The 15,766-nt window shown below is 58.8% G+C and overlaps 1 protein-coding gene across 4 annotated transcripts; it reads right to left on the reverse strand.

Moving 5' to 3' along the window:
- Positions 1–884: 884 nt before the first annotated feature.
- Positions 885–11,451, reverse strand: PHF24 (PHD finger protein 24). Of its 4 annotated transcripts, none has more exons than XM_085041842.1 (9): positions 11,324–11,451; positions 11,016–11,146; positions 5,678–6,050; positions 4,383–4,568; positions 3,838–3,916; positions 3,530–3,732; positions 3,027–3,193; positions 2,708–2,809; positions 885–2,602 (listed from the first exon to the last, which is right to left on the reverse strand). In XM_085041842.1, the coding sequence occupies exons 3-9, from the start codon at positions 6,044–6,046 to the stop codon at positions 2,506–2,508; spliced, it is 1,203 nt and encodes a 400-aa protein (XP_084897968.1). In that variant the 5' UTR covers positions 6,047–6,050; positions 11,016–11,146; positions 11,324–11,451; the 3' UTR covers positions 885–2,505. The 4 variants fall into 4 exon arrangements, with proteins under 4 accessions (XP_084897968.1, XP_084897969.1, XP_084897967.1 ...); XM_085041843.1 differs by having other exon boundaries at positions 11,320–11,417; XM_085041841.1 differs by having other exon boundaries at positions 11,016–11,411.
- Positions 11,452–15,766: the final 4,315 nt, after the last annotated feature.

Raw genomic sequence — 15,766 nt, forward strand, 5'->3', positions numbered from 1 at the left:
GGATTTTCTCTGTGACTGAGCTGGACACCACTGCTGTGGTTTGTGTGCAATGGTATCCCACTGTGACCGTGGGAGTGGGCTCAAACGTCCAAGTCAAGCTTTTTCTGGATGCAAGGGTGTCCCACTGTGACCGTGGGAGTGAGCTCAAATGTCCAAGACAAGATTTTAGCAGCAAGTTCTGTGTCCCCACAGACTGCACAGATGCTGCCAGGGCAGCTTCCCCCCACCTAATTCTCTCCCAGATCCTCTTTCCAAATCCCATGCCCCTCCCAGCTGCAGCGTAGGCACTGAGCAAGGAAAACCCCTCCAGGCTGGTGAGCCCCCTTTTCTGGCAGCCTGGTTCCCACAGACCATGTGCTGCCAGCAATAGCTGCAGCTTTCCCTGCGAGCTCTATGGATGTGATTAGCTGGAGCATTCCAGCCATGGGGACCACTCTCCTGGGGAACCTTGGTGTCTCTGTGGGGTTATTTTGGATTTCCCAACACTGCTGCAGACAGCCTGTTCCCAGCATCCAGCTGACTCTAGTGCTCAGTGCTCTTCTCTCAGCATTCAGTGCCTCTAGAGGCAGGGAGCATACTCATCCCAGTGGAGGGGTATTCCTTCCACTGCAGTGTTTGTGGTGGTTTCAGGATCAGCCAGGCACTCTCTTTACTCTCTGCTTTCCTGGGGAGACATGGGGCACCCGGAGGTTGCCACGTCCTGGGTGCACTTCCTGTCTGCTGCCACCACTGTTGTGGGACACTCTGGGGACAGGAGGCCAAGCCTGCCTGATGGGACAGTGACCTGAGGCTGGGGTAGGATTTAAAAAAAAACAGGCAGCTTTGGATCCCCAGAAATGCCTGCAGAGAAGCCAAAATCCCTGTAAGTACAACCAGACAGAGGCTAGCTGGACACAGCTGTTTAATGGATGTATCTCAGTACAGATAGGGAGTTGCAACCCACGCACCCACGGCCGCCTCCTCGCCATGGCTCTGGCCACATCTCGGACCTGGCATCCGAAATATCCCCATTGGCGCTCTGGCCACATCTCGGACCTGGCATCCAAAATATCCCCATTGGCCTGGTGTGCCAGGGTGGTAGAGGAAGATGTCGTGGCACTGGTGCGCCTCCTGGTCTTGCAGTGGGAGAGACCCTGGAGAGGGGAACTATGCCCTGGCTGGGGGAAGGGGACTGGGCTGATGCCCCCAGGGCATTGGGGATGGAGAGGAGGGAGTGACCAGGTTGTTGCAGGTGCACCCCTGGTCTATGCATGCCCTGGGGCGCCCTGGCTGAGCCAGGGTGCACCCCAGGCAGGGAGAAGCTGAGGGCACTGCGGGGAAGGGATTGGAGAGGCAGAGAGCAGCTGCTGGGGCTGCCATGGGACCTGGGCATCCCAACCCCTGGCATGTCTGGGGCAAGGTTTCTGGGCTCCCTGCTCCTTCATCTATGGGCTGAGGGCATCTATCTACTTTAGGGCTGCCAAGCACCAACTCAGCCCAGTGAATTCCTCATCTCTGTAGCTGACACCTGGGGGGGGCTCTGGGCTCTGTCTCCTCCTCCTCACCACAAGCACTATTGCTCTCAGTGAGGTGAGGTTGCCCACTTGATATGGTGGGTAGAGAGCAGAACTAAATGGGGTTGGTGTGGGACTGGAATGGCGAGCAGGTGAAGAACATTGCTTGGAACTGGGCGTACAGGAGGGGAGGAGGGATGCAGGGGAGTGCTGCCAGCAAGGTCAGATGCATGAGTGTTGCCTTACATCTGACCTTGCCCTTCCGCCCCTCTGATGCTTTCTGTTCCCAGTGCTCCTTCCCACACCATCACATGTTGGCATGGTTGCTAGCAGGGAAGGGTTGAGCCATGCCAGGGAATGGTCTCCCAGACACAGCCACAGGCTGTGCATGCAAGGATGGACCTACTGGGCTCCAGCCCCTGCTGGAGCAGGGCAGGGATGTCAATGACCCCAAGAGGGGTCAGTCACATTCCCCAAGGATACAGCATGCTGGTCAGCTGAGACTCTGCTTGCTGCAGACCTGTGGGTGCTGCCCATGGCACACGAGGCTCAGCCATGCTGCCCCACGGCGCTGTAGGAGGCTGGGGGCACATGGATGCTCTGGGTTCTGCTGTCACTCCACAGCTACCTGGGGCAGTCCCTGCTCTGCCTACAGGTCCTGGGCTCAGGTCCCTGGTGGGTGATGGGGTGCTGTGGCATTTGGGATCACGGGGGCAGCATGTTCCCTGCCCCTTGTGCCCCATGGTGACCCTGGGCAAGGGACCCTTCCCCACCGTGGTCCCTGCAAGGTGCCGGGGGGCAATAGGGACACACCCTGCCCCGCCCTGCTTCCCCACACCAATCAGAGACCGGCACCCATCCTCTTCCCAGCCAATCCAAGGAGGGGCGGGGCAGAGGGCAGCATGGCGGCTTCCCCACCAGCCAATGGGCGCCCGGCTGTGCCCGCGGGGGAGGGAGGCAGGGCAGGTCACCATGGCGGGCGTGGCGCTGCGCCCTGGAGGCGCGGCCGGGTCTAGGCGGGGGGCTGCAGGTGCAGGGCTGCGCTGTTGGGGCGTGCGGCCAGGATGTAGACGACGTTGTCCCGCAGGAATCCGAGCCAGTCAATGCTCCTGTGGGCAGATGTGGGCATGTCAGACACCCAGGCAATGTTGCTCCTCCAGGGCGTACCCCCAAAATGAGGGTGTCTACCATCCCACTAACCATCCCTGCCTCACCTGGTCTCCTCCTGCTTTGTGGCTGGCAGGATCTTCTCTGGGCTCTTGCCGTTCCTGCTGCTGGCGGGGCTGCCCTCCGATATGGGCCCCACATGGCTGATGCTGTGGCAGGGAGGAGGATGCTCTTCATCCCCTCTCCTTGCACCCCAAATGGTGATAGTGGGAGAACAGGGTGTACAGGGCTCAGGGGCCACGTAGGGGCAGGTGGCAGGAAGGGGGAGCAGCCATTTGTGTGCTGAGCCCCTCTGGTAGGTGTTTGGGCTGTGGTGGGAGTCTCAGATAGGATATCACCCCTGCACCAGGGTGTGCATCCCCTTACCTGACATTGCAGGACAGCATCTCCTTTTGGTGCTTGCGGAACCAGGTGTGCCGGGCCTGGCGGCACTCACTCTCCCCAATGAAGCCATCATTGTCCTGGTCCAGAGCCAGGAAGGCTGCCCGTGCCCGTTCCCGCTCCTTGGGTGTCAGCAGTCGCAGAAGGGCATTCTAGGGGGTCAGAGAAGCGAAGGTGGAGCACTCTTCCCGTGGGAACCTTCCTGCTCATGTGCCCAGAGCTGTGGGGGTCTTCACCCTGAGCGCCATGGCCAGGAGTGCTGGCCATGGGAGTAAGCTCCAGGTGCCACAGCCATGGGCATCAGCTGTAGGAGCCAGCTTTGGCTGCCATGACCATGGTGCTGGTCACAGGCACAGATCTGGGGTGCTGTGGCTGTGGGTACTGGCCCCAGGTGCCACTGCTATGGGTGCTGGCCATGGTAGCCAGCCCTGGGTGCGACGACCATGTGTGCCAGCCATGGGATCAAGCCCCAGATGCCACAACCATACCTGTGGCCGTATTTTCTGCAGCAGCTGGATGGACTCGTGGGAGAGGAAGTCCTGCCACTCGATGTGCCCCTTCTTGTCAGGATCCAGGGCATTGAACTGCAGGGCTGCCTGCTCCTCCTGCGCCTCAGGCATGGTCCGCTCAAACTGCTGCTTGTGCACTTGGTGTTTGTAGTGCAGGAAGTCATCCAGGGTCAGGCAGCTCTCTGCAGGGGACAGATTGGCTGTGCTGTGCCCAGGAAGAAGGGGGGACCCACCTCCCCAGCTGCTTCCTGCAGCCACCTAGGACCCACTGCATGGAGGGTACACACCTGGAATGATCTTGCAGTTCTTCAGGGTCTCCATCAGGCTGTACATCTCTTCCTCTGTCAGCAGCAGATTGAGGTTGTCCTAGGGTGGGGGGCAGAGAGGAGCCATGGGGTAATGGCATGGGGTGGAGGGAGTACATTTCTGTATGGCAGCACTGGAATCCCTTGAAAGCGTGTCGGTATGGGCACCCAGAGAGGCTTGTTGTGCTGTGTCACCCAGGGGTGCTGGAGTGGGATGCCTCCATGCCCCTGGGCTTTGGCCATTCCAGCTCTGCCATAGCATCTGATGTCCCCATGGTGTCACATGCCCCACCAAGGTCTGGGGGAGCTGGCTGCAGGGGTGGGGAGGTGGCAAAGGGCCATTATCTCCAGCATTTGGTGACCCTGTCAGGCCAAGGTGGGCAGTGGGAACTGGAGAGCAGCAGGTCTGCCATGGTCCTGGACCAGGCAGTGAGGTGAGACCCTGCTCATATCCATGTGGGGCACAATTCCCTGGAGACCACCCACCACCCAGAAACAGCCTGGTGTCCCCTACTCCAGGCACTCACGCAGTAATAGCAGCTCCAGCCTGTCTCGGTGTGTGCTGTCTCTGTCACCTCCACGGCACTGTCCTTCTGCAGGTAACCCATGCGGCGCAGGCAGCCATCGTGGTACACCCGGTGGCAGATGCGGCAGGGAAAGAGGCTCTCGGCTGTCCACACCTCGCAGATCTCACACATCTCGTCATTCAGGATCTGGGGATGGATGGGCTGATGCTCAGCAGAGCAGTGTGGGCAGGGGCTTGGCTTCTCGAGCTGGGTGGTGCTTTGCAGGTGGGGGTGGATATTGAGGAGCAGAGAGGATGGGAAGATGGGAATGCGTGGGGCTGGCATAGGGAAGAAGTCGTTAGAAGAGACATGGCTGGTCGAGTTAGAGGAGGGAGAGTGTGTTTGTGGGGGTGAATGGTGAGTGGATGGGTCTGGCTGTATGGCTGGTGGGGCAGTGGGGCTGGAGGTTCTCTGGAGTGCAACATGGTAGGTGTGGGTGGTTGGACTGTAGGGTTGTAGACTGGCTGGTCTTTGGGGTTTTAAGTGTGAATGGATAAGCTGTAAGGTTTTCCACACATTTCCATTTCCACTTCCAAAGAGATACTAACCTGGGCATACTATCTGCCTGCCCTGGGTGATACAGCTTTAGAGCATGGTTGGACACTGGAACAGGTTCTCCAGGGCAGTGGTCACAGCACCAAGCCTGGACAATACTCTCAGGCACAGGGTGTGATTCTTGGGGTGTCCTGTGCACAGCCAGGAGTTGGACTTTGATGATTCATGTGGGTCCCTTCCAGCTCAGGATATTCTACATTTGTGTGGGTCTATATAAGGGTGTACGTGGGCTGGGGTGTAGGCTTGTTGGGTGGGTGGATGGGTAAGGTTGTGGGTGTGGGTGGGTAAGCCATAGGATTGAGAGCATGGGTGGATTGTAGATGGGCAGGACTGTAAAGGCTGCAGGTATAGAGAGATGGATTGAGTTGCAGGCTGATTGACTGTAGGCTGACAAACTGTAGGTTAAATTGTCCTCTCCTCCCCAGACCTAGAGCTGTCTGTGCTCAGCAGTGAATTCTCCTTTTCAAGACACCCCAGCGTCTCCCCAGGGCACATCTGAACACTTGCATGCCCCTCCCCGTGTGGCACCTCCACCTGCCCAGCCTGGCCACTGGCACTCGGCCCCACTGAGCCACATCCACAGGGCTTTGCTGCGCCTTGCGAGATTGTCACCTGGCAGGCATTCAGGTGCTTGTACAGCCCTGGGCTCTCCCCTGTGCACTTCCAGCCCTGTCCCCATCTCTGTGGTTCCATCCACTCACCTCCTCCCTCTGCTCCAGGCTGATATCCGGGGGCTCATCATCGTGCAGCTCCCTCTTGGGCCGGATGAAGGCAGGTGGCGTGAACCTGTTGGCTCGGTCAAACTCCTCTGGCTCCACTCCCCGGCCATCCCGCAGCCGCTCCCAAGCTGCCTTGCTGGCACTGCTCTCCTCTGCCTGGGAAGGTCCTGCCGATGGCTCTTCCCCTCCCTCCTGCACCTCCTGCTCCAGCGTCCCCTGGCGTGTGCTCCCCGCCTCTGCCCGACGCCGTGTCGATGGCTGCTCCCGCAGCCCATCCTTGAAGGCTGACACGGCCAAGCTGACCTTCTGCACCCTCTCCACCGTCTGCCTCCTGGACATCAGCACCCCCATGGCTCTGTGGTGGGAAGGAAGGTACTATGTCCCTGACACCAAAAGGGTGTCCCGGTGGTTTTCCCCCAGCTGCATGAGGAGCAGCTCAGGGCAGGGAGAAATGGGGTCTTTGTGACAACCTGGTGCTGGAGTTATGATGGTGGCTATGGGGAGATGGATCCCTGGCCATGGAGGGTCTGAGTGTTGGGATGGAGGGCCTGAGTGTTGGTGAGGGTGTGGGATGGAAGGCAGGGAGATGATTTGGGGGTGCCTCCCCCACCCTTGCTCTATAGGCTCCAGCTTAACAAGAAGCACATACAGGCCTTTCCTGTGTCAGATCAGTAAATCCCAGAGGGACTGGGACCAGCTGTAACCCTCCTCCTTGCGTGCATCTATTTTCTGCCTTGAAGACAGCCTCTGTGGCCATTCAAGGGTGAAAGATATCCTCCTGGCAGCTCTGCCCAGGACTAGGTCATAGCAGGTCTGGTGCTGACCCCTCACCTTCCTTAAATTTCTCTTCACTCACCTGCCTCTCTTGCATTCACATGCATGTGTGTTTGCTGCTGAGGTGATCATTGGGCATCCTGCATCCTGCAAAGACCCATGTGGGGCAGCTGGGCCAGCTGTTAGAGGGCTGTGAGGGTGCAAGAGGGAAGGGGAGCAGTGTATGGGACTGGGGCACATGGGTCCCAAGAAAGATGTTTGGCTTCAGTACCAAGAGAAGACCATCTTAGGGTAAAATGGGGAGGCCAGCAGCAGCAGCAGCAATAACAGGTTGGACTCTCTCTCACTGGCTGTGAGCTGAAGCTGGGGAGAAGCAGGATTTGGTCTCCAGCGTAGTGGGGCACAGCATCACCCCCCACGGGTCTAAGCGCTTCCCTTGTGCCCTGCTGGGGTTGCATTATGGAAGATGCTGCCCAGGTTGAATCACCATTCCTGGAAAAGTTGATAGATATGGCACTTAGGGATGTAGTTTAGTGGTGGCCTTGGTAGCACTGGGTTAATGGTTGGACTTGATCTTAGAGGTCTTTTCCAGCCTTAATCATTCTCTAAGTCTATGCTGCAGTAAAGAGGCACTTGCAGCTGGTGCCCAGGAGCCAGGAGGCAAAGCAGGGAGATCCGAGCAGGAATCTCCCGCCCCGCCAGCCTCAGCAGGGAAGTCCCCAGGTAGCGGGATAATTAACAGCATGCGTGCACACGCCAGGATCTCACAGTCTGCGGGAGGACTCGACACCGCGGGCACTGCTGTGGCAGGGAGCCTGGTCAGGGTAATTACAGGTACCCCGCAGCAGCAGGGCCGAGCGGAGCGGAGCAGAGCGTGCTGGCAGGCGGCAAACACCACTGCGTGCACACGCATGTGATTTCCCAGCCTCTCCCCACCACCGCGGGACCATCTGCCTGCAGATTCCCACGCGCTGAGCTGGGTATGCAACACGTGTGGGCCCCGTCCTGCGTGTGGGGGTCCCAGCAGCGTGTGCGTGTGTGGGCTGGGGTATTTGCACCTGTTGGCCGCAGTGCCTGGCTTGGAGCTGGTGCCCGGCATTCTTCAGCTCCCGGGGCTTTGCAAAGGTGGGAGCAGGGCAGAGCTGGAGGCACGTGTCCAAGCCACAGCAACAGCATCTCTGCGGCTGTGCCAGTGGGAAGGAAAACACCTGGGTGTTTCTACCTCCTCGCTGTGCCACCACCCTCTGCCTGGATAAGCTGGCTCAGGATCACGTCTGCCGTGGTCAGGATCAGCTCTGCTGCTGGGCAGCATTGCAGCTTTGCCTGCGAGTGAGAGAGTCGGAGATGTCACAGGGAAATCCCCCCAAGATCTGCCTTTGCAGGTCTCTGTACCACCGAGTGTTGGCCAGATCCAGGCCTACTCCTGCTCAGGGCTTGGGGTAGAAGCAGGGAGGAGAGCATCCAGAGGAGCTAGGCTCATAGAGAAGAGTGAAAAGAGGGGTGTGGCCCACATCATGCCAGTCTCCCAGGAACCCACACTGGTGTTCCTGATCCCAGCCTGCTGACAGCTTTTCCCCACAGTGCTGCTGAGCTCTAGGTGCCCCAACCCCAGCCACCTTGCAGTGCACTGGGCAGTGGAATGGTGGCTGGTGAGTTGACCTGCTGTATTCCCCCCGCAAATCTGGTTCCCCTGTGTGTTCATGTCATAGTCATCCACCTGCACTGTGCTGCTGCTGGAAAATCCCAGCCCACATCTCTGTTTCATTTCCTGTCCAAAGCCTACCCTGAGTGCCTTTTGCCACTGCTGCTTTGTGCCTGGAGCCTGGACAGTGTCACTCCTATCATGACCTGTCTGTTCTCAGCTCTGCTGGCCTCCCTGCCCCTGCTAGTGCTGCACAGCTGGACTCTGACTGCACATCCAGAGCTGAACAGTTTCACCCTGAACTCAGTCTCCAGACTCCATTGCCTTTCCACAGATCCCATTGCTCCCCAGATACCCCAAAAGAGGGTCTGCACTCTCTAGACCCTTTTTTACCTGTGCCCTGTGCCCTGCTTGTCCTGCCTGGCTTTGCAGGGTAGGATTTCACCCTCACATAGGACCTGGCCTGACCTGGGGTCCTGCTAGATTTGGAGAGTCCCCCTTCTCCTAAGGAGGGAGGACCAGGGGCAGTCTTGCCTCATAGCAGCCCAGACATCTGAGCAGCCCCTGCGTCCCCACATGTCCTTGGGGGAAGGTGTCTCCAGTGCTATTTGTGTCCACTCCCCCAAGGCAAACAGAACCACCACCTGTCTCACCATGACCTCCAAGGTACGGGGGCCTCGACCTTGCTGCCAGGCTGCACCGTGGGGCTATTTTTAGGTCGCCCCCACAGAGGAGCTAAATCTGGGCTCAGGCAGGAGCTGCCTGCAAACACCCAGCTCCACCAAGCTCTGCCAGCACCGGGGGCTGTCACAGTGGGTGGTGGGCACCTTCCCAATCCCTTCCATTCCCTTGCCCCCAGCCCCCTGCACCCCTGCCCTGATCCTTGGGCAACACCCGTTCCCCTCACTCTTCTCTTTTATATTTGCTCCTTGCTGCTTCATTCCTGCAGCAAAACACTGAGCCAGAAAGCACTTCATCGTCTTAGCACCCATGGACGCATCTTTCCCAGCCTCATGCTCCCCTTGATGTGGGGGAAACTGAGATGTGGACGCAAGGCTTGGTGCAGCTGGAGTGGGGATTAAGCCTGTGTTAGGTGGGAGTGGGGACAGAGCTGGTGGCTAGTATGGAGGCACCCCAGGAGAAGGAAAAAGGGCAGAGCATCCGGAGATGCAAGCACAGCCAGTGGCCCCTGCATGGCTGCAAAATCTCTCTCCCGAGGCAGAGCACACGTGGCTTGTGCCGGGGTTACGGGATGCCAGGTTAGCGGTGGGTGCGGGGCGGCAGGTGACACACAGGTGGGCGTAGCACGGCGCAGCGGGGGCGGTGTGGTGGCTGGGAGCGCAGGATGGATGCATCGGGGAGCAGCACAGGGGGGGTGTGTTTGTTAGGACTGGATGTGTTACGGGGTGGATGAGGTGCGAGGGGTGGATGTGTTTTGGGGTGGATATGCTACGGCATGGTTGGCAGTGCAGGGCAGGTGTTACAGCCCATGGAGGGTGTTGCAGAGGCTGTGGGCACAGCGTGGGTGCTGGCTTTGGGTGCAGGGATGTTGCAGCAGCTGTGGGAGTGGGGTGGGGTCTGTGGCAGCTGGGGTGGCAGGATGGGTGCTTTTCGGGCGCCGTGGGTGCGGGGTGAGCTGTTGTGGTGTGCAGTGATGGCCTGGGGAGATGGGGGTGCAGAGCCACAGGGTCCGTAGGACTGACATTACCACCCCACAGTGTGTCCTTGGTGAAAGACCCTGCCAGCAAATGAAGGGTCAGCAGGTGCTTGGGCTGGTGCACCCGTGAACAGGGTCCATGGCACTCACCTTCAAGGAGATGCGTCGGGGTGCGCCTGGAGCAGAACCCCCTTGTGTGCCAGGAGCATGCTCCCCGATCGTGGGGAAGGATGTGCCTGATCCCCACAGGCTGCCAGGGGACCAGGCCTCCTCCCTACCCTCACACAGGCTGCTGTGTCTTTTGCCCCACAGTGCTGTGTCTCACTGGGAGCATGGGGGACCCTGGGGGCAGAGGGGTGGGGTACAAACAGGGAGGACAACCCTGGGACCTCAGAGCCCGCGGCTGCCTGGTCCCAGGGCTTGGTCTGAAGGGCATGGAGCAGGGCTGGGAGGGGCTGCCATGGCTCTGGCATGGCTTTGGCACAGCCTTTCACACCCTGATAGTTGCTGCCTTCCTGGGGTAAGGGGGGGCCAGGCTGCAAAGGCAGCAGGCTCTGCTTAGGGGACATTGCATTCCACCTCCTTGAGCTGGCTGCAGATGGCCATAGGGGTCTGGCAGCCTCCCCTTCTCCCCTCTCCCAGGCAGACAGCACATGCTGGAACTGTGGCACTGCTGGGACTGCTGCTGCGAGGTGATCAATTTGCCATGGGGTAGGGAGGTCCGTGGCTGATGATACCCTCCCACCCTCTGCAGGGCTCTGGGAGCCCAGTGGGTATATCTGTGGGGGGTAGCAGGAGCCCCAGCTGTGCTGTGTCCCCGTCCTGGGGACACCAAGCCTATGGCTGCTCTCCCTGCCGGATCAGGTTGCCCGTCCTGCCGCGCTATGGCAGATTTTATAGGTGTGTCGCACGCTTTCATCTCCCAGAGGGGGATGAAAATGCCGTGACAGCAGAGTCCCTTCCTCTGCAGCAGACACAGCTCTGCCCAGCTCCACACTTCTCCTTCTCCTCTCCCTCCCCAGTCCCTCTCCCCAGTACCCACTGGGGAAGACCCTGATGCCTGGGCAGATCCTTTTCACCCCATCCTCATCCCACTCCCAGGCATCCCATCCCAGGAGCTCTGGTCACCCTTCCTGGCACGAGGACTCCGGGGACGGAGGGGAAACCCACCCAAGGGTGACACGAAGTGTGGACAGCCCATGCCACGCACCCAGCAAAGCACCAACAATGGCAAATAAAACACTTACCAGGATCCGGGTCGGTCTGGAACACGAGCCCTAGACAGCAGTCCACACGGTGTCCATCGCCGCTGCCTCTGGCCACGAGCCCCTCTCCTCCCCCGGATGCTCACCGCATGCCGTGCCCCGCGTGCAAATCCCTGTCAGGGGATGGAGCGGCAAGGGTGGTACCCGGGAAGCCAGAGCCGTGCACTTGCTGCCGGAGGATGCAGGAGGCAGCGAGATGCTGGGAGCGGATGCCTGTGTCTAGCGCGCGCACACACACACACACACACACACACACACACAGAGACACAGAGACACACACACTCACTCACTCTCAGAGGAAGCAGGGAGCTTGTGAGTGGGGCTGAGCAGATGCAGCCTGGTTTGCTGTCCCTGTACCAATTGCTGCCCGAGCCGCGTTAAAAAGCTCTCCGAGAAACGAAGATTTTTTTTAACTGGGCTGACGTGTGCTGGAAGATACCAATAAAAGCTTTCCCTGCATCTCCTTTGGCCCCCTGGGTTGAACCGCCTTCTTAGAAAAAACCTCAAGGATTACAGGGATGGGACTGCGTCCAAGGATGAGCAAAGGTCTCACCTGCCCCCATCTGTGCGGGGTCTTCCCCACACCAGTGTCCTAGTCTCAGGCTACCTGCATCTGCTTTAACTGACTGCTGGTCAGTGCTGCAGGCAGGCTGTCCTACCCACACTATGGTGCAGCAGGGGCACGATGGCTACTGGCTATGTGCAACCCTGTTTACCCAGTGCAAAGCAAAACCTGGGCTTTATGCTCTTCTAGTCCCCAGACTTGATATATCACCTGGGTGCACACCACTGGGCTGCAGCAGGGCTGGGGGCTCACGGGGGGTTTGAAGCGGGGCAGGAGGGAGGATGCCGGTAGGCAGAGGAGGGCATTAGGAGCTCTAATGCAGCACCTCTGAAGGCACGATATTTGCTTAATTAGAGCTTCTAATGCCCTCCTCTCCCTACTGGCAATCTCTCTCCTGCCCCCCTTCAGCATCCCCAGCTGCCCCACATCAGCTTGGTGGAGAGGGTCACTCAGCTCCCCTACACCTTCCTGGAAGGGAGTACCACTGGTAAAGGGCTGTGCTTTCCCCTTCAGGAATAGACAGCTTTACAAGGGGTTGATTTAGAGTGAAACAGACCCTGAGCCCTCCTAGGAGCAGATTTCATCCAGGTTTGGGATTAGTGTTGAAGATGAGAGCAGAGGGGCCTGGATAGTGGGGATGCTTGACCAGCCTGGTTACAGCAAGTCCTCTCCAGACTAGGGGAGAGGGAATCTCTTCTCAGCCCCACTGCACTGTTCTTGTTCTCAGGGTACTGCTTGGGGGGAACCCCACATCCCAGCCTGGCATTCTAGCCCCACCAGTCCTTGTGCCCTGCATTGGGCAGGTTCTATCTGACTCCAGATCTGCCAGCCTCAGTGCAGTGGATGTGGACAGCAGGGACAGCAGTGGACAGCAGGGAGCAGCAGTGGAGAGGTGGGGATGTCATCTTTCCTGAGCAGAGAGCATGCGGAGCATGGAGCAGGAGACCTGGTATTAAGAACCATTTGATGATTGAAACTTCCTGGATTCTGGAACATGGGCAGCATCATCCCTGAGGTCTTCTGCACCTCTGAAAAAACCTGTGGTGGATGCAGCATCCAACACCCCTGGAGTTCTCTGCCTCCCCCGGTGCAGGTGACTGGGAGAGGGCAATTCCAAGGGGACCAGGTTCCACATGCTTGTGTCTCATGCTGGTAGCGGGATGATTCCTGACTCCTGACTGCTATTCTACACCCTGTTCTAGCCCTCCCTAGACTTATGGGCACCAACACTGATCCAACAATACCCATGCCTTCATTACACACCCTTCCCATGTCTCAGCTGGGAGTAAGCTGAGACCATCTGCAAACAGATCCAGAGGCTGGGAAAGGCAGCATCTGGCTGCTGTGCTGTGCTGCTGGTCCATGGCTCTCTTCCCCAAGGCTGGGGATTCACAAAGCCGGGCTGGGGACAGGATTTATCTGTTTTCTGCTTGGGGCTATCAGGTCCTGTCTTGCTTCACTCTGTCAGCTGCAGGAGCCTTAATGGAGCCTCTGGGTGCCCTGCCCTGGCCCAAGGTGCCTCTCTGTGCTTTGCCTTCCCCGAGGAATGTTTCCCTTTAGGGTGAATCACATTTTGCATTGTTTGGCCTGGGGAGCATGGTGGAAAGGTGTTGGGATGGCTGTGGGGTAGAGAAAGCGGAGGCCAGCGGGAAACATCTTCACAGATGAACCTTGGCCCCAGAGGACTGGAGAGGAGTGTGCGGGCAGGCTGTAAAAGCCTTTAATGACTCTGTGGGGAGGGCCCTGCCCTGGCAGTCCCGCGGCCGAATGCAGTGGTTCCTGGAAAAGCAAAGGCGAGGAGGAGCTCCAGCTCTGCTCCTACTCTAGTTGCCAAGGGCCTCAGGGATCCTGCTGCAGGCAGGTGCGATGTCCTCCCAAGGGAGAGCAACAGCCCAGATCCGCTTCTGCAAGGACATCCAGCAGCCCCCACCCTTTGCCAGATTAAGGATCGTCTCGCACCCTTTGGGGAGGAGGAGGACGCAGTCCCCTGTCCTCTCTGAAAAGCCACAGCGTGGTTGGCTGCTCACTGGAGCGGCGCAACCGGCAACAGGCTGGGGAAGCTCCTGACAAAGGAGCCGGCAGCGCCGGTCTGCTGGAGGAGGGCTGCAGGGGCGGAGGTGAGAGCTGAGCTGCCGCGGGAATGTGCATTTTCGTCAGCTCCTCTCCCCGCTCCCAAATCTCGCATGACGCCCGCGTGTAGGTCACTGGCTGCTGCGGCGACGCGGCGTGTGGGCTCACCATCTGCGGCTGCTTCTGGAGCGCACCGACCGAGAACGCCGTGCGCTGCCCCGGCGCACCCCTCCGCCCGCCCAGCCCCCGGGCCCGCGGCTGCCAGCGCCCTGCGGGGCGGATGCGGGGCGGGGGGTCAGCCTTTGGTGGGGAGGGAGGGAGGGGGACACGAAGTTTTGGCAGGAGCAGCAGCCTCGGCGCGCCTGCGCCAGCCGGCGTTCCTGCCAGTCAGCGGGGGGTGATGGAGAAGAGAACTTGTCAAAATAGCGAGATATCTTTTTTCAGGAGATTGCAAGTTTGGCTGATGGAGATAATAGTGTTGATGCGCTGCAGGGAGGGTTCGGAGAGGCATCGACTCCCCTCATGGCAGCTGTTTCAGAAGGGAAGGATGATACCAAAATCAGCGTGAAATTGGATAAAAACTGGCTGCCTGATGGGCTGTCGTGTCAGACTGCAGGCAGGGAATGGCAAAGCATCGCCCATCACCTGAAATAAGCGATGCAAGTGCAAGCCTGTGAGTGAGGGAAACCACGCCTGGCTCCCTTCAGCTGTCACAGCCCATGCCCCCCACATATGTGGGCTCCGTGCAGGGAAAGGAGCTCAGGATCTTACCAGTGGACCTGATCCCAGCTGCAGACATGATCCTGCTCTCCACTGGCAACCAAGCAGGAAACCTCCTTAGTGCTAGCTGCAGACAGCACCTCCCAAGGCCACCTGCTGATGTCAGTCCTTCATGTCCACTGACAGTTGTCCATCTCTGCCCCTGGCTGTTCACATCAGCTCATTGATGGCTGTCCATCACACTGCTGGTCATAAGTTAGGTGCTGTGCAGGGTGCTGATGTCTGTCCATCATGTTGCTACATCAAGGCCTGATCACTGACACTGCCTTTCACTCCCTACATTGATGAAGCTGTCCTGTGGTGTTCCCACACCCTGACAGTTCAGCCTTCGGTCCCCACAGCCTCCACCTCCCTGCAGCTCAAGCCAGAGTGGGGAGGGGACCTGTAGCCCTCTGCCACTTACCCTGAAGGTTTAAACCTGTTTCCCCTGGGCAGCTCGATCCTGGAGAATCCTAGGCTGCTCTGATACCTTCCCTCTCCCACTCCTGTCCCCACCAGTGTGCCCTTGCAGGTGTGAGGCTGCAGTGCCACTGCCATTGCAAACTGGTGATAGGGCTGGTGACTGCTCTGTGGCTCCTGCTCCCTGCATTCATCCTGCCATGGTTTTTGGGATGGTGATGGGGATGGCAGGTCCTGGCTTTCTCCCTGCCCTCAGCAGCCAGAGTACCCTGAGCAGGAGCTGCCAGATGGTGCCCAACACGGGTGCAGCCCCTCCTTTGTCCCCTATCAGCAGCCACGCAGTAGTGAACCCAAAGTAGGTTAAGACGCTGCGGATGCTGGCTGTGTGCCTTGCCACTGTGGCACTGTGCTTTTGTGCTCTGAGTTTTTCCCTCCCATGCCAGAGTGCAGAGCTCTTGCTGGACATAATTACTGAGCACGCCTCTTTATGCTGCCTGGGTGCCGAGGGCTGGTTTTGCCCCCTCAATAACAGCTTTTGTGGTATTCAAAAATCCCCCAATACAAAAGCTGGCAGTAGAACTTTTCTATCTTCAGCCACACAGGACTGGAGAGTTTGCAATTGAGGTCTGGCTGGATTCACAGCAGAATTCCAGCTGCGGCATGGCCAGCCACCACTTTGTGTGGATAGGAGGCACCTCTCCTTTGCCCAGTTTTAAATTTGGTCTGATGTCCCACTCCAACCTGATCCAACAGCCTCTCCTGGAGCATGAGCACATTGTGCTTCCCAGGGTGGTTTTAGCTCCATCCAGGCCCCTGACCTGGTACAGAGCTGAGGGCTCCTTCTTTCTCATCCTTGTCTGTGTCTGCTGCATTCCTACCTCACTGTCACATCCCCTCACCTGCTGGGCTGAGCCACAGC

Source organism: Lichenostomus cassidix, chromosome Z (genome assembly GCF_008360975.1).
Source record: "Lichenostomus cassidix isolate B80296 chromosome Z, HeHo_3.0, whole genome shotgun sequence".
Taxonomy (NCBI): domain Eukaryota; kingdom Metazoa; phylum Chordata; class Aves; order Passeriformes; family Meliphagidae; genus Lichenostomus; species Lichenostomus cassidix.